We start from the raw sequence: 22,873 nt of genomic DNA, 5'->3' as shown, positions 1-22,873 counted from the left end.
CTGTAGCTACACATCAGTGGAGTTCAGATATGTCTGAAATGAATAATGACCCTTTAACATTCATGACCTTTACCACTCAGGCATAGCGTTCTGACTACAGTTGAAGTCATTAATGGTTTTCTGTTCATCACATCACCTTTTAGTGACATGATGAACAGTAACAGTATCAGTGGTTGATTTATATTGCCAAACATAAAAGACCTCAAACTTAATTTAGACTTTTGCCCTAATGATGTGAGTTTTGACTTGAACTCTTGGTCTGAAGTCTTAAAGAGGCAGTATTGTGTATTTTCCAAACACATAGTGGCATTTTATAACATAATCAAGAAACTTTGTTACCATCAGTTGTTATAAAAATGCTGCAGATATCAAATATGACTTAAAGGAAACTTCACTTCCTAATTTTACACCTTAAAATTGGGTCTCTGTCTCTTTAAGAAGCTACTGCTCTTTCTGAAACTCAACCTTGAGGAAGTCATCACATCATCACTCCTCTATTAACCCTTTTACAAGGTTTTTTTTTAATGGAAAGGATCATCACCTGCAATTCAGAAACTGCTCCCGGTGAAGGTTGTTTCATAGAAAATAATTGGTGTGTATGTTTTATATTCACCCAACTCCTCTAATGTTCATGGTCCATTAAAATACACAGTGCATTCCAATTTATGGAACCAGGTGTGTTTGCTGGGCATGTGAGCTTCAGAAGGACCATGGCTCTACAGAAGAAGATGCTGCTGAAGGGAATTGCTTACCTGGCACCAGGATGGAGCTTGAGAAAAAGGCAAACAGGCTGAGATGGTGTGACGTAATTGTGCAATGATCTGCCGGGAAACCTTGGGTTGACGCAAGGCATGTACACCATGTAGAAACTGGTACAAACCAGTCCGTAAACTCACCATTTAACAAGTAGAGCACTGATAAAGAACCAATGACTATACAAGGTGTGTAGTCTCTGCTGGAATGACAGCCTGCCTGACTCCTGTGTTAATGAACCCAGCTTCTGTACTGTATGAGCTGATAGGTATACAACGACGAGTAGAAAACACAAAGGTGAGAGACTTTACTTATGAACCATAGATGGTCTCATCATGGAGATGTTGCAGCAAATGCTGATTTTTTTTTTTTTTTGTCTTTTAGTAGGTGGTCTCAGATTGTACTATTTGCCAGAGTTGTTGTGCATCGTCTTCATTGGCCTGTGAAGTCATTCATGAGACTGTCGCAAGATTTCCAATCCAGTATTCGAACACATTTGTCATTGACTTTAATAAGCCTCATTCGGGATGGTTTAATATGTGGAACGACCTGGTTAGAAAAACAGGACATTGGTTCTGTTTTGTTCAAATGCCAAGGACACTTGTATGTCCTTTGCTTTACCACACCTTCCCTTGGCAGACCAGATCATGGTCTGGTTTTCTTCTAACCCACATAAAACCCCAGAGGATTAAACAACCAGGTTGTTCAGCAACCTGTTCCTTCAGAAAATGGATAACAGAGAGGGTCTTTCCAAGACTGTTTTAATTTTAGTGACTTACTGGACCCACTGGAGAACAACACGGATGATGACATTGAGAGGAGGGTGGACATCATTACAATATACACCACTTTTGCAGGGATGTTGTGATACAAACTAGGACTGCATGCTGCTTTCCAAATGATAAGACCTGCATCACCCTCAAGGAGCTCCTCAATCTGAAAAAGCAGGCATTTAAGGAGGGGGACCAGGAGAAGTTGAGGTGTGTCTAACATGACCTAAAGAAGAGACTGAAGCCGGCGATGCTGTAAAAGAATGGTGGAGAGTAATTTGCAGCAAACACTAGAAAGCAATGAGGAACATCACTGGTCAGATAAGCAAGATTGACAAGATGGAGGGGGATGTAGACTTCCTATTCCACTCAGAAGTAACACTCATACAACTTACTTACTCTGCTTTGTCTTGTTTAATGCGCTGCAGTGAATGCTGAAGGCCACTGGCTTCAATCTCTTCCCTAATTGGTCTGATGGAACGGCCACAGTCATTTTTGTCAGAACCCGTCACTCTCACAACACTCCTACTGGCTGAGTCGTTTATTCCAGTTTACTGCTGGCCAACCACCACACTGATACAGCAGCTGACCCACCCATCACATCTCATCATCCTATTGTTATGTTTTTCCAAGGAGGCATTACCCCTTGTGGTGACGGTGGTGATGACGGCGGTAGGAGTTTGCCCTCCAATCGGTGGGTTGGAGGGCTCAATTCCTAATTCATTGCATCCTTGGGCAAGATGTTTCATCCGCCTTACCTGCTGGTGTTCTGTCAGTTTTAGATATAGTAATATGAGAATGTGTGGCGCATTGACATGTAGTATCCGTACCAGATCCTACACCTTGTAGCACCTTTATGTGGAAATACTTCATTTGCAAATAAAGGATGGTAGTCTTCTAGCTGAAGCAGTATGGTTGTGTTAGACAGACTGTAAAACCTTTGACTTGTCCCTCATCAGCACCTGTAGCCTTACATTTTAACCTCTTTCTGATGCCTGCCTCCTTCAAGCTGTACCTCAGTGTATCAACTTCCATCACTACCAGTGACCCCCGCCAATAACACTGCTTCACCGTCTTTTAACAACTATCCCTATTACGTTAACACCACCCCTCAATGGTAACACCTTAATCCCGCCTTCATTCCAGGGCTGCGCCGCAGTGAAATATGTTTCAAATGCTGCCATAATCCTCAGAGAAGAAGAAGAAAGAGCACTCCACGTTGGAGGATCCCACCCCTCCCCATCCCTCTCCACCCCTTGTTGCTCGCCGATTCCTCATTCCCTCCTTTCATCTCTCAGGGATTATCTCCCTCAGCAGCTGGGGGTTCTGGGAAGTATTAGAAAGAGGGGGAGGGTTCTTCCTGAGCACTCCAACCCGCACGCCAGCTGGAGCTTCCTGCTCCTTATTGAATTGATATCAGGTAATTACAGGTTATCAGAACTCATCAAACCTCACCTGGAGCTGCTGACCACCTCACTCCCTGTCAAGATCCACAAAAAGAAGCCTGCCGGTTTGATGCCCACGCAACTACCCTGAGTGACCCAAAGGGCAGAAACAGCTGGAGTTGCTTGTTGACAGGCGCATGAGACACTGGAGCACTTTATTCCAGTTTTTAATTAACTTTTATTAGCCGAAATGCAGCAAAAGAGAATAAATCCATAAATTACTTTTTTAAAACTTCAATAGCTTGCATAACTTCAATAACTCTGAAGATGATTAAGAACACCCCGATGAAGGCTGAGCTGCGGCTCTTTGTCAACCTGTCTGCGATACTTAGAAGGAACCCAGGGCTGTTCTTGTTCACCCCGATTAATAATGAATCTCTTCTAATGTCACACTCTAAGCTGAAAAACTTTTCCTTTTTGTCTCTAAATGAGAGAAGTGACAGTGGATTTACCTAAGTCTAATAGCCTCTTTTTTATTTTTTTTTTACACCAGAAACACTAATGTCATACTGATGCATGCTGGGAAATCTTGGGCTCAGTGTCGATATGACATGATGGTGATCCCTTAGTTGGTGGAATGTGAAACAGAAGTCCAACAATTTAGCAATCCAAGTTTGATTCTGGTAACTTTTGTCAACAGTGGTCTAATTATTCACACAATAATTATTTTATTTTTTTTCCAAAATTGCTCAGCAGACCTGACCCCACATGTACACATACACACACACACACACACACACACACACACACACACACACACACACACACACATATTTCTATCATTATTAGGACATTTTATTGACACCAAGTCATCCACCAAACTTTACCATCACCAGTGTAAGCCTGCTCAGGACTTCCCTGGTAAAAACCAACCCTTGTTCAAAGTTGTGGTTTTGACAGAGGGTCTGAACCCTCAGCTGTTCAGAAATGATTACTTGCTGGAGGTGTGGCCTCTGTAGACGTTTTAAATGATTGGATCTGATTTTACCCAATCACTAACGTTTGGTCATGGTGTATGTAAAGTTCCAGTTATGCTATGAAGCTTACTGAAATTCCCTGCACTGCAAACAACCACCCCCACCATGAAGACAGAATTGCCGAGCCGAATGTCATATTTGCCAGCAGTAAAATGTCTTCTACATTCGTCTTGTCTGGCTTCATTGCTCAGTATTTAGAAGTGTGGCCAACACAAACTGAACTGTTTGTTTCACTTCCTCCTCTGCCAATGCAAAAACTACAAATCTAAAACAGCGCAGAAAATCAACATCGTTCCCAGCTTATTCTTCTGATTACTGATTGGCCCGGTTGAAATTCTATAGAAGAAATCGATGTCAAAAGGAGAACTCCCAGACGGAGCATCGAAGGAGATGAGAATCAAGCAGAATTGCATAAGGCAACTGCCAGGCTTCTTCAGTGCTTGTCTGTGCTGGTTTGTGGCTGTATCTGCCTATATATGTATCAGATACATTTGCATGCACTTTTTTATCTCCAAGTAGGCCAAGCTGCTTCTGAGTTTTTAGGCATGTCAAAACATTCTGTGCACAGACCATTGCAGTTCTGATACACCATACGTCTCTTCACACAGCGACCTGCAGCTCAGTCAGCGCTCTCATACTGTCACAAACCTCCCTGTGCCACACCAACACGGACAGTTATCAAAAGGGCTCTTCACAATTATTTGACTTTATTTTGTGCTGTGAAATTATTATTGTTAAAATGACGGGGGTTTTTATACTTTTAAAATGTTTGGATCTTTTGTGGAATCCTACATATCTTGATACTGTTGCACCTGAATTTCCCAACTGAAGCAGGGAGTAGGACTGGGAAACGGTGCTCCTGCCTTTCTTACCTCCTGAAAGCACTTTGTTTCTATAATCAAAATTTTATATCTCGACCACAGAGAAAAGTTTCAAACCATTCTGATCTTGGCCTCAAAAGGAAACTAGTTAAAAAAGATTCTCAGGGGAGAACACAGCAAGATCTCCTGCTGAACCTGAAGTGGGCGGGAAAGGAAATGCAGCTACAGCAGAGCCATCGTGTCCACAGATATCTCTCTCTATAATGACTCCTTTGAAGAATATATTAATTTTCCTTCGAGATTACAGTTTTGCCCGCTTTATTAATCAGAATCAAACAGTTTTTTTCAATAATAAAAAGTTTGTGTATGATTGATTTTCTATAAGAAATGTTTGGAGTTGTAAACTTAGCTGGCTTTATAAATCTGGTTAGTGAAGTAGTAATAGAAACTATCAAAAACTTTGAAAGCTCCTCAAGAAACTACAAGTTGTGGGAAAAACTCAAGTCAAACCAGTGAAATAAATATAAGGCAAACATGATTTGGCTGAAAGGAAGAGGTTTATTCCATCTACATGTCGTAGTGCAGGAAGCTTTTATCTACAGTCTCCGCCCAGTACATGTGGAAATCACCTTATCACTTGGAAATAATAAAGTTTTAAGAACAAAGAACCAATGATGACCTATTTCCATTGTTTCCCCTCTTAATGTGTAAAGTGAGCATTTTCATGGTCGATTTTTGTTCAGTTTTAACCTTTTAGTATTGATTCGACGAGTAAAACTGGCTCAGTCGTGCTGAAGAGAGAGCTGAGCCACCTCATCTATGGTCATGAGCTTTGGGTCATGACCGAAAGAACGAGATCGCGGATACAAGCGGCCGAAATGGGTTTTCTCCGCAGGGTGGCTGGGCTCTCCCTTAGAGACAGGGGGAGAAGCTCAGTCATCCGGGAAGGACTCAGAGTAGAGCCGCTGCTCCTTCACGTCGAGAGGGGCCAGTTGAGGTGGCTCGGGCATCTGGTCAGGATGCCTCCTGGACGCCTCCCTGGTGAGGTGTTCTGGGCACGTCCCACCGGGAGGAGGCCCCGGGGAAGACCCAGGACACGCTGGAGGCACTATGTCTCTCGGCTGGCCTGGGAACGCCTTGGGATTCCTCCGGAGGAGCTGGTGGAAGTGGCTGGGGAGAGGGAAGTCTGGGCCTCCCTTCTGAAGCTGCTACCCCCGCGACCCGACCCCGGATAAGCGGAAGAAGATGGATGGATGGATGGATGAGTAAAACTGGGCCGATATGAATAACAGATGTTTATTTCCATGTCGCTTGTTATAGGAAAAAAACGATCGATCAATCGGTCGGCCCAAACATCACTATTGATATTGGTTATTAATATTGTCCCAGATTTTCATACTCATGCATCCCTTCTTCTGGCTTCCATTACTATTCCAATGACATGAGTTAATAGCTAATGAAGCGCTGACTCCTCCTTCTGTGTGTCTGCAGTGTAAATGGCTGAAGGAAGACCTGCTTCAGAGGGACAAGTCATTCAGTCAGGTAAACGACTACAGATGATGACTTCACTGTTCATCTGTGTTCATTCATCCATTATTATTATTATCCATCCATCCATCCATGAATCCATTCTTGTATTCTTCCATCCATTCATACATTTGCTCCAACATCACTGTGGAAATATGTCCATATTTCTGGTGAGACTCGATAAAATGTTTTAAATTGAGTTAATTAATGAAATCAAACACATTATTTTGTTTAGATAAACTATATGTTGACAAAATAAGCAATATTTTAAATTTAAACCCCCTTTTGCTGCTAAATGATAGTTTATAAATAGACATTTGCGCAACAGAGATTGGTTATTTAGGTCCTTCAACCATCAGATTGGTGCAAAGTGTTATTCTAGTCGTTCAGTTTTTCAGGGTTTCAGGAACTCCTGATCATTCATGGAGCTTCTTCAGAAATATGAACATTAGCATCTACACATGTTTAGCATGTGTTGCTGCTACATGTTTAGCATCGAGATGCTAGTTTAGGCTTGATTAGCTCCACTGAAAGGCTAACTCCTTTTAGCACAACTTAAACACAACATTAGTCTTTTTCCAGGGTCCCATCAGATCGTTTGTTGAAGTGAAAGTTGATCCAGTGGGCCAAGAGTAGCGGCTCCGTCGTCCACCAGACGTTGCTCATGCGTCAGATTTATGGGCGTACCATAAATGCACAAAAACAAAAGTTCTGGCCAGGTTCGTGTGTCAAAATGTGAATAATGGCGTTAACATTTTTATTGAGTTAAAATGTTTGTGGTTAATTAAGTAGCACATTAAGTCCTGGCCCCAGTCCGTAGTAAACCTCTGTGTTTATCACGAAAAAACTGATGAAAAAATGGATTGTGAACTCCAGGAAGTATGGATTTAACTTTTTTATGAAAAAAGTGAAGGAATTGTAGTTTTTACTTCTTAATTCTCAAAGCCACACTCTGCCCCTGGTGACCTTCTGCACACATGCCAAATACAGTCCAATCAGCGAGGTTAGATGAAATTCTGTAGGAACATTTTTCACAAAGATTTATATTGAGATATGAGTATATACAGCAGGTTAAATCCTCCCTTTATATGCAGATAAAGTGAAAAAGTATCTAAAATCCTTCAGTTGAAACTGTTCACTCTTTGAAAACTTTGAATCAGCTCCAGTTTGTCGATCACTTTTTGTGTTTCCTGAGCTGAGAACTCCTTCCTCCCTCATCCTGGCTAACATGCATAGGTTCCTGCTTAAACCCTGCACCTGTCTGTGCTTAAGGCTTAAAGCTTACACTTAAATCAAGACTAAAACACTGTAAAGAAAACAAAAAAAATCTCATACAAGAGGAGAAGAATGAAATTTTCATGCTAACAAATATGCTCCTTTATCTCTGCCTGCATCTCTTTTTTCCCTGAAATAAATTAAATTTTGTTATTAATGTATCGCTGCTCTGTGTATCCTCCTCAAGCCTGTTAATTAGGCTGGGCTCTGGGGGGATTAGATCTGGGAGAGCATTTTAATTTCACACAGAAACATCAGCAGCTGCCATCAAATTAACGCCAGACACTCAGTGAGCTGCTGAAATCCTGCAGCCCAAATCACAAACCACAATTCCTGGCTGAACTTTTAAATCAGGCCTTTGAACCGACTTGAACCTAAAGTTTCAAATCAAACTAAAGGATGCAGCACAGTTTACCGTGACCTTTTAACGATATGTGTCGACATCAGACCTGGACCACATACCTGAAATGTTACAGTCCAGCTTGTGACCATTATTCAGGATTACTTGAGCAGAGACGCCTTTAAAAGTTGCAGCACGTGATGGAGGTCGATGTCACCGGAATGCCACTGTGGCTTCAACGGAAACTCTGTTCTGGTGAGATAAACTAATGAGGAATTTGTTGAGGAACACTTCTTGCTCCCGATTAGGAATAGTCAGCCGAGTTTATTTTAGACAGTCGCATTCATACACCAGGCAGTCCAGAGCATCATCACTCTGAGGACATGAGAGGAAAGACGGGCTTCAATTAACACAAATATTTAAGTTGAACTCAAATAGAACCTACATTTTAAATGAAACATGGAGAATCAGCATTCAGCTTCTATGCACCACAAATCTGGAACAAACAGCTGAAACACTGAGTTTCTTTGAATAGAGGCTAAAGCCCATCAGTTCATTATTGGTTGAAACTGGCTGTTTGACTCTTGCTGCAGTGTGGATGGTTCATACTTGGATTTCAGCCCGAGAGAAAACAGAGAGTCAGTGCAGTGACTGGAGAACTGGTTGTTATGGGATCCAATTTACTGGTGGTGTTCAGGAATCTGATGGCACCGTTTTGGATGAGCTGCCACCTGCCTACCTGATTTAAAAAAAAAAAAAAAATGTAAAGACAACTACATATGACTTACTATAATCTAATCTACTAAAAATAAAAGCATGCAGTAGTTTTTCTGTGGCCTGTTTTGACAGGAAAGCCTTTATTCACATAGAGTTTTAAGAAGACGGTGAGCTGATTTAGTAGGTTTTTGTGTTTTTTAAGCACTGTGGTTTCAAACATGCTCTGTGGTCGTTAGTATCTCTGATCTCTGATCTCCAAAACCAAAAGCCTCTGTCTTACATGCTAGTGGAAACTCTGACTCAGGCACTAATTTAAATTACGGACAAATCCTTGGTGACTTCAGTAGAGTCAGGAGGTGACGGGGATATCAAGCTACCACAGAGTAGTAGTTGTAAATACAGTAGAAGATGTTGCGATATTTTGTAAAGTGAGCTACAGGAAGTTCACAGATGTGAAATAAGAACGGCTCCTTTAGGAACCCCACAATTCACTGTTCTTGTCCTGTGATGCTGTGGGCCTGTTTCTCTTTCGATGGTCCATGAGGATCTTGGTAGAGTGCATGACATTATGTATCCTTTGAAACATCTGGACATTTTAAACAAAATTATGGCTAAACTTTACCAGTAAACAGAAAATGGACTCCAAGTTTGGCTGAGTCTGTAAATAAATCCCTTTAGTGTTCAATTCAAACATGGAGCTGCAAGTGAAAATGTTACTCAGCGTTTGTTTTAAGCTTCTCATTTTGGCCAAATGTTAAACACTAATGAAGCAAATTAATCAACCAGTCAGATTGTTAAAAAAATGTAATTAAGCTGTGAAAGGTCATTTCAGCACATGACCTGTCTAAGAAAAAATATCTTTAACTTGATTAAAAATCCTCGAAAAGGTTTAACCTGCAGGAAAAAAAGAAAAGTGGATTCAGAATTAAAAAGAGAAGCTCATAAAGTGAACCAGAGTTTGATGAAATGAGGTTTCTTCCTTCTACATGCAAAACCGCTGAGTTTTCAAAGTGATACAAAATTCCACCCAGTCAGTTTGGTAACAACCTCATCGCTTAGAAAGCTCTCAGAACAAAGAACCATATTTTTCCACTATTTTAATACAAATAGGTTAAAGACCTTCTCCATGCATGAGTCTTAAATATGCAGCATAACATGTGAAAAACTGTTATGCTGCAAAAAAGATTCATATGAGGAACTGCAGGACAATATGAACTGAAGATGATATTCCCCCAAAGGTTTTGGCTTTACTTCACACTTTTATGCATATTCCAATATTTAAAGTATGTTACTAATCACTGTTTTAATGTTCATCCCTCCAGTATATTGCAGTGGTGAACCAAGTCTCTGATATAGAATAAAAACCAGTTTATGTTCCTTTAAACTGGTAAAAAGCTGAAGTTCAGCAGCAGTTTGTCTGTTCATCCATCATCCTCCTACCACTTCCTGCCTTATTTTGTTCTGCCAGTTGTTGCTATCAAGTTGTTGATCATGTGACTGGTATGATGCCAAAAAAAAGAAAAGAAAAACGTTTCCATTGCAGTTTTGTGAGATACATTAATTTCAATCCAGCCAAAAATCCCACCTCATCCTGGTGCCAAGACTTTTTAGCGTAAAACGTTTGTTTGTTTTTTTTGTTTTTGTTTTTCAAAAACACAAGCAAATGTATTTTTGTAGCTCCAATTTGAGCAACTTTAAGGTCAATGGCAGCTATCGAGTAGTGAGTACACTGATATTTAACTGTATCACCTCGGTGTTATGCAGGCAGTACATGGACGTGTTTTATGTTTTTGTGTGACGGCATCAGGGTTGTGGTTTGGGACAGACCGCAGCGCTGGTGGTCTACCCTAACAACGACAACCAGAGGTGACCTGAAGTGGGTCCCTGAGGCTCCCAGAAACCCAACAGCTGACAGGGCTGTGTCTGCGTTTCGCTGCAGTTTTGTCGTTCTGCTGTTCATCAGAAGCTGCAGGTTAGCCTCCGTGTGTCTCTGTGACGGCTGCACCTCTCTGGTCCTGGCTCCCACTCTGTCTAACTCTGAGCAGAAAGTCTGCAGCTGATTATGTGGTTTTCATGTGTAAAAAAGGCTTATGATATTAAGCTCATTCTCCCCTCATTTCCACTGCCTGAATGAGCTCTTTCCTCTCCTTTACGTCCTCTCCTGTTCACCTCAACTCTTTTTGTTAAAGGTCAAACAACGTTCCCTCGTTCTGTCCTTCCTTCCTCCTCACCCCTCCGGCTCCATCAGCTCCAACTTCACCTCCCATCCTCTTCCTCTCCCTCTCACATGGCCAATAAAGAACCTGTCATTTTATTCTCCTCCCCCTGCCTCTCTAATCTGTCCTCATCATGTCAAAGGTCCCAGCACAGTAGTTTTATTACCTCCTCCCACCACTCATCCTTTCTTTCGTTGACCTTAACTCCTCATGTTAAAGGTCAGCTCTGTGTCGCTCCTGCTTACTGATCACCTCATTTGGAAATGATTCTGATTAATAAGGCGGGCAGCCCTTTTGAAGCGTCTCCTCCGGCCCGGCTGGAAAAGACACATATTGACTCTCTGGGTTTGGTTCCTCTTTTGATGTCTCACTTTAAACTCTCAGACCTCGGAGGCTTTAATTAGAATAGAGCGGGAGGACGAGCGGGAGGTCAGGGTCGGGCCTGTAATCCCAGCTGGAGTCGGCCTCGACTCACTTTTACCAAACATACAGTGGGACTCTGTGTCCTGGAAGAGTCAGCTGACGGGTTTGACACCCTCAGCAGAGTTGATGAGTGGAGTGAGGGTGCAGCAGGTGTGGGAGACCTGTTGGAATTTGGTGATGTTTCGCTTTCTCTATTATTTGTGCTCATGTTTTCTTAAAGTTGGGAAGTTTGCCGTAGTTGAGTATTTAAAGCCAGATAACGTGGCGAGACGTGGCTTATTAAAGGGGCGGTATTCCGAAAAAGCTTTATTTGTAGCATTATCTTTTCCTGCCTGGACTTCGTCCTCATCCCTGAGCACCACCCGCCTCCAGTCTGCTAATACGCATCTGGAGAGAAACCAACTGACTCAGCACCTTCCTCAATAAAATAACATGCACAAAGTTAAACTTAACAACTGCAAACCAGCGTAAGAAATAAAACGGAGTGGTTGGACCAATGCCCAGGCTGAGCCCAAACCAGGAAGTGCAGAGGAAGTGTTGTATGTCGTCATCCTGGACGGTGGGTCGGCGCCACACAACACTGATATGAAATGTTGACAATCTTTATGATATGATCTTTAATCTTTATGAATTTATCACTGGAAGCATGTATAGAAAATTCATTGAGATGCTTCTCGTTGCCATCTACAGTCTGACATCAGTCTGTCCTGATATTAGCTGGTTAACAGACTTCTGTTTATGCAAACTTTACTTTTAAAGGAACATTATCTTAGGAGGCATCTGATCATTTCCAGCCCATGATATTCCAAGGCACCGGCTGTCGTTCTTGTAAACAAGGGAAATGAAAGTGACCAGGTGGAGAGAAGCAACAGACTCCACTCACTCACAACATTTCATTAGAAGAACTTAAATCCATGAGAGAAGTGACAGAAAATGTGAACCCAGTTTAGTAAAAACCTGACATATCAGGAAACCAGTGATTTACAGCTGAAACCAGATATTTACATATACTAAATAAAAAACAAACTCATTTTTTTCCGTACTGTGTGAAGTTAAATCAAGCCAAACATTTCTTGTTGTATGTCAGTTAGAATTACCAAAATTATTTCTATTTGTTCACTGCCAGAAAACCTGGTGAAAACATTTTTTGAATTTTCTTATTTATTTTTTTTTTTTGGTCATTTCCCTCAAATTCAAAAGTTTTCTCTTTTAACTCGGTACCAGAGCATTCAGGTGACGGTCGGACTGATCTCACCAGGGGCTTCATTCACTGAAACTTTTCATCATTCGATGTTAATGTAGGTCAATAAAGGTCAGCTGCAGTCCCATAAATAAACCACATCATTCTGAATCTGTTTCCAGCTGCTGCTCAGTACTTTCTATCAGACTTCAGTAAATCCAAACCCACTCCTCGGTTCACAAACCTCTACAATCCTACTCCCCGCTGTGTCTTTAAATGCACCAGCAGATGTGGTGCAGGAGGCTGCAGTCATGTTGTGGGATCAGGAGCTGATGTAAATGCAATCCTCATGATCAGGTGTGTTGACATTTATGTTAATGAATTAGTCAGTTAACTAGTTAATGAAGCCTTTATTTAAACAGTCAGTTCTGTAGTTATCCAGAACTTGATCTCCTTGCTGCTCGGTGGGAACGCACATTTAAAGCACAAACACACCCCACACACTCTGTGGAGTGTTGTTCTACACCTGTAGACCCGCACACGCATTTTTCTGTTATTCACTCAGAATATGAGTGGCCGAGCAGAAAAGCCGTCATTTAATTAAAGCGTTGTCACTTTAAATGTGCTGAGGACTGTTATGTTTGACTGCCATGTGTTTCATCTGGGCAGGAGGAGCTGCTGAGGCTGCAGAAGGAGAGAGACGCAGCTCTGGACGACAAACGGAGGCTGCAGGCTCAGATTCAGGCATTACAAGCCGATCACAGGTTAGTGACAAGCAACAAGCACAATTGTTGCTGTTGCTGTTGCTGTCTGGGACGTTGTTGTGAGCCTCAAAGACCATCTGGCAAAACTAGAAACTGCTTTTTTTGTTGTTTTTTGTTTTTTCAGAAAGTACATCCTTTCCTTTATTTTTATCTTTGACAGGTTTCAGATTCTATAAAGCAGCCGATGTCTGAAACGTTCTTCCCTGGACAAATCAGAGCAGACAGGACAGCTAGTGGCTGTTTTGGCTGATTTTTCTAATCAGTTCATCAGTTAATGATTATTTTACACCATGTTTAAAAGAAAACAGAAGAGCTTGACTTTAGTTTCAGAGCATCTCTCATGTTATTCTGTCACGACACAGTGACAGTTCTGACAAATATGTAAAAGAAAAATGTTTGTAAAAGTTGCATACTGCAGCTTTAATAATGGCAAAAGTTCCCTGCTGTGCAAAGACTCTTTCCTGATTTCAGGTTTTTTCTTTGTGTTGCTATCAGAATCACATTTCTGTTGGCAATGTGATTTCATGTAACATTTAAAGAGTCGCCAGTGTAGAAGAAATTCGAATCTTGTTCCGGTCCGACCCAGTTTAAATGTGTTTCACATTCCTTGCACACACCTTAAATCTAAATTTTCTGACCATGGTTTTCTCAAATAGCTTGTATGTTAAGCAGCTGACAGCAGGCTCTGCCTGAGCAGATAGCTTGACTGATTAGCCTGCTGATATCAATATGTTGTACTTGTGTTATTCTATTAACAGCAGAATTTCAGAAACATCCAATTCTCCACAGTCAGGTTGCCACGTAGAAAAGACAGATTTTGCTGGGAATCATCATGTTCAGGTTGCTGGGATTTGGCTGGATATCGTTAGCACTTGATATCTACTATAGGAATAATCGTTGGCCTTTTGTTTTAAATAACTGCAGTTCTTATGTTATACATTCTGTTTTAGATTTTTGTTCAATGGAAGGCAGAGTTTCAGAAAGAGCAGGAGATTTTAAAGGGACAGAGGCCCAATTTGTGTTGAGTTACAAAGTAAAATTTCTTTTATGTCATGTTTTACATAAACAACATTTTTATAACAATTGAAGGTCACATTGTTAATTGGTTGTACTATAAAATGGCACTATGTGCCTGGGAAATACATCATACTGCCCCTTTAAATAAACTGATTTAACCAAAATAGGTTTTAGTGGTTTTCTTCTTGCTGTTAATCAGAACATTTAATCGATATACTAAAAAACTTGAACTATTTATCAACTCTGCAACCAAGTTACCCATCAAGAGACGTTTCAAGTGTTTTAACAGCTTAAAAAAGAGAACATGTTTTTATTTTTGACCCAAAATGATGTCCAGAGGATTTGCAAACTTTAGGAAATCACTGATAATAACAATACCAAGTGGAGAATTAGCTCCACCTGCTGTTTACCTCTCCAGTCCACATTAATGACCTTCAGCTACTGTGCTTGAAGACATTTTATCAGGATTCAGGAGCAAGACTTGAGTTTGATTTGGAGTCAGGGAGTGTGTTCATGTTCAAACAGAAACCTGTCTGACAGCAACAAACACACAGTTTCAGTGTGTGTTCAGTTAGTTCTGTCTGTTCTCTAAAGCTCCTTTTTGTAAAGAATGAGAGGTAACTCTTATTTCATTAGAAGGAAGTCGGGTGGTGTGGTGTTAAACACATTTTAACATCAAAAATAGAGGAAAATGAGTAAAAAGCCATTTTGGGTCATTTTGATAAAAGCTACTGAAACCAAGCTGGATCTATGGGAAACAACTCATCCTGATAAATCATAAAATAACTGATTGACTTTGTTTTGGTTTAGTTTTATGAGCCACACCCAGGACTGATTATTACCAGACCCACAGAGTCAAAACGTTCCCTAAACACAACCTGTCTGACAACATGAGGAAGGCTAAAACAACACATCAGTCATAAACCACACAAGAATCCAACTCATTCCCATCCATTGGTCTGGAGAGGAGAGTTACAAAATCAGAGAACTGCAGCGAGAACAAATGGAGAGACTATGGAACAATGGAGAACATTCCCAGGAGTCGGCAGTCTGCCTGAATGACGCCAAGAACTCAACAATTCATCCAGGAGGTCACAGAATGACCCAGAACGATATCTACAGCTTCACTTTCCTCGGTTCAGGTCAGAGTTCAGGATTCACTGGTAAGAGTGAATCCTGAGGATTCTTGATGATCCTCAGACACGATGTTGGTAGCATAATGATTTACTGGAAGCATGAATTCTGCTCTGTAGCAGAAAATCCTAAAGGAGATTGACCTTGAACTTAAGGTCAACTCTGCACCAGGACAGTTGTCCAACACGCTCCAGCAGAGCCATTTCTGAATAGCTGAACAAAACCTGATTTCGGAGTGACCTATTCAAAGTTCAGACTTAAATCCAATTGAGATTTTCTTTTGTGACTGTGAACAAGCCAGATATGCTGAAAACTCCTTCAGTGTGGCTGAATTAACTGTTAAATGAAATCCCTGCACAGTGATGGAAAACACTGCTTGCCTTGTGGAACAACCAGTCCTCAGGTTTTGGAGGAAATTCACTTTTTACAGAAATGCTGCTGCTCTGAATAACTTCATTTAATTTAATAAATGAAACCATCATTTGAAATCATGTAGCATTCACTCAGGTTGTCCGATATTACAATGAGTTAAAGGGGCAGTGTCGTGTAAAAATTGACCTTTTTGAGCTTTACAATGTTATTCCCTCATCAAAAATATAGCTGTAGTGTTGCCTTCATTCTTCCAAGTATGTTTGAGAAATACTTTGATCTCCATGGCAACCATTCAATTGTGCAAAATGCCTGGGTGGACCTAGCCCTGCCTTTGAGATGCAGCTCCTCCTCTGCAGTTTCAAGCATCCCTCCTCCGTCACTCCCCCACTCAGCTCCTTCAGACTAGCCAGCAGCAATTAGCAAACACCTGTTGACTTCATTACAGGAGCTGCTTCTCAGGGCAACGCTGGTAAAAATGTTGTTAAAGGGTTAATGGAGGAGCCATGTTGTGGTGAGTCCCTGAAGGCACAGGACTTTTTAAAGGCCCAGTGACAAGGCGTTTGATTATGAAGTCAAATTTGATTTCTTTTAAGTCATATCATATATATAAAGCCTTTTATAACAAGTGAAAGTAACACAGTTACTTGATCATGTGCCATGATGGTGCCTTGGAAAACAATACTGACCCTTTAAAGCAAAACCAGAGGAAATCTGTACGGAGGCAGATGGTTTTTCTCAGCTCTGTAAATAATAACCAGTCAAAGTGTCAGAAAGAGAAGCTTTGGATAGAGGAATGATAAGAAGCACAAAAGTTGTGGTTTTGATTCATCTCGGTCCAAATGCAGCCAGTCGACTGGTGACTGGAGGAATCTGGATAACCTGTAGAATAATAACAGGAGTAAACAGCCGGCAATGAGGACGACAAACAAACAGTAATTAGATAAGACGTTGTGAGGCAGATTTGAACCACAGAGAGGTGTGTTTTGGGCTTTAAGATCAGTTGGAGGATTTCCTGGAGGGGTCCGAGTCCAGTTCTGAGCAAAGCAGCTGCGGCAAAGTGAAGCAGAATAAAGATGAGGAGTGAGTCCATCTATGCTGATGAAAATGTGAGCCTCCATAAATTACTAGGATTGATGCTGAACGCCTGCAGAGACACCTGAAGAGGCTGCAGAAAGCAGGCGGAGCAGGAAGACATTTTGTTTTCGCTTTCAGTCTAGATGAAGAAAATAAAAACTCTGCTTTAAAACAATTTATTTCTCCAACTTGTTCAATTCACCGTTCGGTGTGTAGAGCTGGACTGAATGTAAATCTGACAAAGTTAGATTCAGTTGTTGAACTGTACAGTGTGTATTAAGGTGTGTGGTTTTTTTTTTTGCATGCCACAATTTCCAGAAATGATTCTGTACAATTGTTAAATGCAAAGTTTTATTTTCTGTCCACTTGGCAGCTCTGCCACACTTTGTTTTGGTCTGTCATATAAAATCAGAGGAAAACAACGTGGATCAGTTCAAGACATGTGAAAACATTGCATTAAAAGTCGATGAACAGCAAAACCCTGGAATCATTTTAGCGGGACTTTGACTCGAGCAGACAGTAAATTCAGCCTGTTGTTGAAGATTTAATGAGAGAATCATCATTCTAACCAACCGTGACCCGATTCCTCCTCCTCCTCTGTCAGCTCTCAGGACCACGCCACTCCATCCCAGACGTCACTTCCTGCTGAGTCTTCTGCAGACCAGAAGGACTTGTCCTCCCAGGTCCAGTCTCTGGTGGCGCAGCTTCAGCGGCTGTCCAGGGAGAAGGAGGACACTGCGGCTGAGCTCCAGCGCAGCCAGGAGGCTGAGCAGGAAGCCAGTGAGAGAGTTTGCAGGTCAGTCTGTTCACCGCCTGACCGCTCTGACCACGTCTGCTCTGTTTTCACCTGTTCTGTAGTTTTAATAGTTTCTCTGCAGCTCCAGAAATGGACTCTTTAGTTTCAGGAGTGCATCTCATTAAATGACAGCCTTCTGTTTATTTGGTTAACATTCCGGCTGATGTCAGCTGGTTCATATTTCTATAACTCAATTCAGTTTTGTTTTGTTTTTTCAATCTACAATCTAAAAATTTCGATCATCATCTCCATCCTGCTCTGTCTTCTCATTAGTGGCAGGTGGCTGCTGGTACTGAGCCAGGTTCTGGTTCTGTAGGAGTTTTTCTCTCCACTGTCGCCGCATGCATGCTCAGTATGAAGGATTGCTGCAAAACCAACCAAAGCAGTCGTCTGCCAGGAGCAGTGAAAGCTGTGAAACGACGACTCAATGCAATCTGCTGGTTCCCTTGGAAACGTTTTAAACGGCCTTGAATAACTAATTGAGCTTTCTGCATTGTTTGGTCACAGTGCAGTTATGCTGTTATCAAACTGCAAACAGGGCAGTGCAAACCACACATCAGTTGATATGTCTGACTGACTTGAAATGTTTTTTGCCTCGAGACAACAAAAATATGAATAAATTCAGCTGAAATTAATTAGAATTATTCATAACACACATCGTCTAACGGTCCTTTTACAGACGACCCGGTTCCATCCGGTCATGCAGACACATTCCACGTCAAGTACAAAATTCTAAATCGGTTTTATTTATCAGACAATGCAGTCAAGTTCAGATTATTATTCAAACTGTCTATAAAGTTTTCTAAGAAAACTCAACAGATTGCGTGGAGTCAGTGACATAAAGTGATCCGTCATACATGCTGCATGTACCAACAGTGAAAAGCGAAAGCTGTCCTTTAACTGGAGCAGACCTCCATCGGAACCAGAACCCGCTCCACTGCTGGGCCTCGTCTTCCAGTGGAGCTGGTTCCACACGTATGTTGGAGAACAAACAGCATCAGACCGTTTGCAGCAAAAGCAAATGATTTGGATCAGCAGTGCTGCCAATGCTGATGTTGTCATCCAGAACATTTTTATCGTGGGAAACTGTTGCCTGGAAACGAAGTTGTTAGCATGTCAGGACAACCAGCAGTCTGCCAAACCTCTGGATCTCCCTCTGGCCCACAGCATGACAGGAGTTACAGCAACATTTGATTTGCCTCCAGCATGAATCGAATATGTGTTGAATAAAATCACCCTGAATACACCACACCCTCCGAGACATGGCGGTGGCAGCATCATGCTTTGGGGATGCTTGTCTTTGTAGAGACAGATGGGAAGAAGGTTGGAATATGATTCTTTTTTTCTTGATTAAATCTGTAAATGTTCTTCACCGTCTGACCCGCATGTGACCCAAAGTCCAGCTGAGTGTTTCCACCAGCAGCTGTTAATGGACCGAACTTCTGCTGCCTGATCCAGGACTCACAGGGGGATGTTCACCCATCAGTCGACAGTAATGGGGATGCACCGATTGCACCGTTCTGGTTTATCACTGATCTTTAAAAAAAAAAAAAATCAATACTAATACTAAAAAGAAAGCTGCTGAGTTGGTAACAGTGGAGTGAATATTGTTAACTCCAAACATGCAGACATTGACCCGGTGGGCAGGTCTGCCATGGCAGAGTGATGAAGGACAGTTGCTGATCGGCTTCATGTGTAATTATCGGCTGATGGTCAATCAGGAAACTCAGGGCGATTTCTGGGTGCCTGGTGCACCACAGACAATAATGACCTCACAGAACGTAAACATGTAAACGCTCCTGATCATGACCAGCAGTCTACAGCACGAGATGATCAGGAGAGAACTAAGCCTTACAGGTTTGGATTCAGGAAAAGGGAAAAGGCTCTGGTTGAACGTGACGACTTCTTCTTCTTCTTCTTCTTCTTCTTCTTCTTCTTCTTCTTTTTCTTTTCCTCCTGCTGCTTCTCAGCTCATCAACCTGAAGATGAAGGGATGAGATCGGTGATGAAAACAGCTTAAGTCCTCCGTCTGCGTCCCACGCTGTCCTCCTAGACTCAAACCTGGGGCTTTCTGCAGTAATTTGGCTGCCAGCGGGGGGAGCGGAGTAGTAGGGGGGGGTGGGGGGGTGCCTTCCAAGTTTCTGGGCTGTGAAGAGGAATGTTTGCTCTCTGATGGGAAGGACTGAGTCAAATCTGCTGCTTATTACAAATGGGGACTTTAATTTGAATAGGAAAGGGAGAGAGCCTCGCTGATTGTTAGAAGGTCATCCAAACCTCTCTCTCTCTCTCTCTCTCTCTCTCACACACACACACACACACACACACACACACGCAGTCACATCAACATCTCTCTGCAGTTAATATTCTCATTGACGGTTGTAAAGTGGACTTTGCCGTCGGCGGCGCATGCTTTGCTGCAGCACTGCATTAACCAGCTGAGACGTTCTCCTGTCCACTCTCACTCAGGCCTGCAGGGTTCATCGTCCCTCTGTAACCCTCCTCTTCCTCCTCTTCCTCCTCTTCAGGTTGGAGCGTTTGGTGGAAGTGTTGAGGAAGAAAGTTGGAGCAGGAAGTCTGCGTGCTGTCGTCTGATTCATCAGATCCTTTTTATGTGACCAAATTGGTGGTTTGTTTGCTTTTTTTGTACTGTTGAAGCTTTTCTACTTTTTGTGATTAAAACTTGGTCACACGTGGAAGCAGCAGAAGAAATTATGTTCGTCTTTGTTTTCTTCACTTGTTTTGCATGTGAGAGTGTTCTCAGCTGGAAAACTGAGCACCTTTACTTTTTATCCTGTGTGTTTTTCTCTCCTTTACTGGAGGCAGAAAATGAAATAAATGTGATTATGTCATCAGAACTTGTTTAATACTCAGAGATGTGAGCTTTCTTACTGCCAGGCTGTTCGGGTGACTCTAAATAAATTGTAATATACGAAAAAAAGTATTCATTTATTTCTATAAATAAGTGTAAATGTGAAACTTGTACACACGGGTTGTGTGAACACACATTTCAGCTGTTTGTTGATTCTGTAAAGAGTGAAAAATTAAAGTAAAATCAACTTGTTTTGAGCTTTAATATCATATTATGATGTTATTCTCTCATCAAAAACATACCTGGAGTTTAGCTTTGATTATTTCATGCATGCTTGAGAAATCCTTTATTCTCCATAGCAACCTTTCAGCTGTGCGAAACTCCTGGTTGGACCAAGCTCCGCCTTCCAGGACACAGCTCCTCCTCAGCCCCACAGCAGCAACCCCACTCAGCTCCTTCAGACTAGCCAGCAGCAATTAGCAAACACCTGGTGGAACTGCAGAACTCCTAATAGAAACTACTTCTCAGAGCAACGTTGGGAAAAACATTGTTAAAGGAACAATAGAGGAACCATGTTGTGACAACTTCCTGAAGGCGGAGTTTCAGAAAAAGGAGACGCATTTGAACATTTTTAAGCCAAATGTGCAGCCAGAGTGAGACCGATCCACTAATGCAATCTCCTATTCTGTGTTTCAGATTTTTTATTTGTAATTATTTTTGCAGAAAACACTTTTTTTGTCCTTATTCTTTTGTCAACAAAAAGATACATTTTGCGATCATGATTAAATTGTAAAAGCAATTTAGAAAATGTGACTCATCCAAGGGAATGAATACTTTTTATAGTCACTAACATCAGTGATAATGTTCAGTGTTCTGGTAACGAGGGCACAATGTTTGTTTCTCAGTAGGTTTTGAAGAAAGCGAAAAGTATAAATTAAATAATGCAGCAACATCAACGCTGCTGAAAAAAAAAATTTGTCATCGGAAACGAGAATATAGTCAAAGTCTTTGTATTATCAATAGATATTTAATATGAACCAGAAATACTGAAATCTAATCTAAGTTCTATTGAACTTTTTAAGTCAATTTAGTGCATTTGGTTGCATTTTGTGATCATTTTATCAATACCACAGATGACCTTTAAAACATCCTCACAGTCAATGGTTGTTTCATCAGTTGCATTATTGAAGCGCTGTAAACTGCAGATGATGGAGGAGAATGAAGAGTTTAATAAAGATCAGAACTCTTCCAGGTTGGCAACACAAGTTAGAAATGAAAACCGAGGAGATAAAGTTGGCTTCAGCTGAGGAACTCCTTTAATGAAGATATCAGGGAGACGGGATTTTCATCAGTTGTGATGTGTGGCTCATAAAAAGGGGGGGCGGGTTGCCTCCAGCTACGGGCTGGTTACCATGGCAATAGCAGACCACTTGTTGTCGACTTGGGTGTCCTGCTCTTAATCCTGCGGCCGTTAATCTGCTTGTTCTCAAGAAAGACTCAGTTTGTTGGAGCTCCAACTTCTGATGCCACCTGGGAGTGTGTGTGTGTGTGTGTGTGTATGCGTGTATGTGTGTGTGAGCGCGCGTAAGACATTGATCTTTGTGGTGTGTGTTAACTGCAATAACATTCAGATGGCGCTCATGTCAAAACAAAGAGCATGAGAACAGATCTCCAGCGTCTCCATCTCCATCAGCTGCTCTCCAGGCAGACATGCTGCGCCGATAAATGGAGTTTATTTCTGTTCATGTGAAGTGAACGTAAAGAAGCCGGGTCCAGAGTATCGACAGATGTTGCAGGTTTCTTTTACCTGAACTCTGCAACACTTCCAGTGAGGACAAGCAGGAGACGTTACCTCAGAGGTCAGAGGTCGGAGGGAAACTAGAGAGTTCAAGTCTGAACAGCGTCTCCAGTCCCAGCAGTGTTGATGGTGGAAGAGACGACAGCATGAAGTCACAATAAACTCCAACATCACCAACAAGAGTGTAATTATGGCTGTTAATGATAAAAATACAAAATTTAATGACATAATGAAGGAACATGATGCACTGCAGCATGAAATAGTTAAATGACTTTCAAAGTAACTGAATGACTGAGACCTTGCAAATGATTAAAAAACAAATACTTAGTTTTTATTCAATCGCATTGGTGTCGACTAATTTAAAGGGACATATTGTGTTTTCCAGGCACATGGTGACATTTTACATCACAATCAAGGAGTTACGTAACCTTCAGTTGGTATAAAACATGTTGCATGCATCACACGTGACTTAAAAGAATTAACACCTTGAAATTAGGCCTCTGTCTCTTTAAGAATCTCCTGCTCTCTCAAACACCAGCCCTTCATCACAATGCTCCTCCATTAAGCCATTTAGATCCGTTCTAACAGCGTTGGGCTGAGAATCAGAACGCTTGCCCAACAGTCTCTCTTCTCCAGTCCAGCTGATGCTGTGACTCACTTTGGGC

At 41.7% G+C, this 22,873-nt stretch overlaps 1 protein-coding gene across 3 annotated transcripts in view; it reads left to right on the top strand.

Annotated features, from left to right (window-relative positions):
• The window catches only part of mipol1 (mirror-image polydactyly 1), a 55,563-nt gene extending 34,889 nt beyond the window's left edge, over window positions 1–20,674 (top strand). For all 3 annotated transcript variants that reach the window (XM_044142732.1, XM_044142734.1, XM_044142733.1), the window contains 4 exons: window positions 6,258–6,308; window positions 13,114–13,208; window positions 17,410–17,601; window positions 20,127–20,674. In XM_044142732.1, coding sequence (XP_043998667.1) covers window positions 6,258–6,308; window positions 13,114–13,208; window positions 17,410–17,601; window positions 20,127–20,193 — 405 coding nt within the window. In that variant the 3' untranslated portion in view covers window positions 20,194–20,674. The remainder of the gene's footprint in view (window positions 1–6,257; window positions 6,309–13,113; window positions 13,209–17,409; window positions 17,602–20,126) is intronic.
• The last annotated feature ends 2,199 nt before the right edge of the window (window positions 20,675–22,873 follow it).

The sequence above is a fragment of the Gambusia affinis genome, linkage group LG16 (genome assembly GCF_019740435.1).
Source record: "Gambusia affinis linkage group LG16, SWU_Gaff_1.0, whole genome shotgun sequence".
Classification (NCBI taxonomy): Eukaryota; Metazoa; Chordata; class Actinopteri; order Cyprinodontiformes; family Poeciliidae; genus Gambusia; species Gambusia affinis.
Note: the sequence above shows the minus strand (reverse complement) of the source record. Positions and strands in the feature narration are given on the sequence as shown.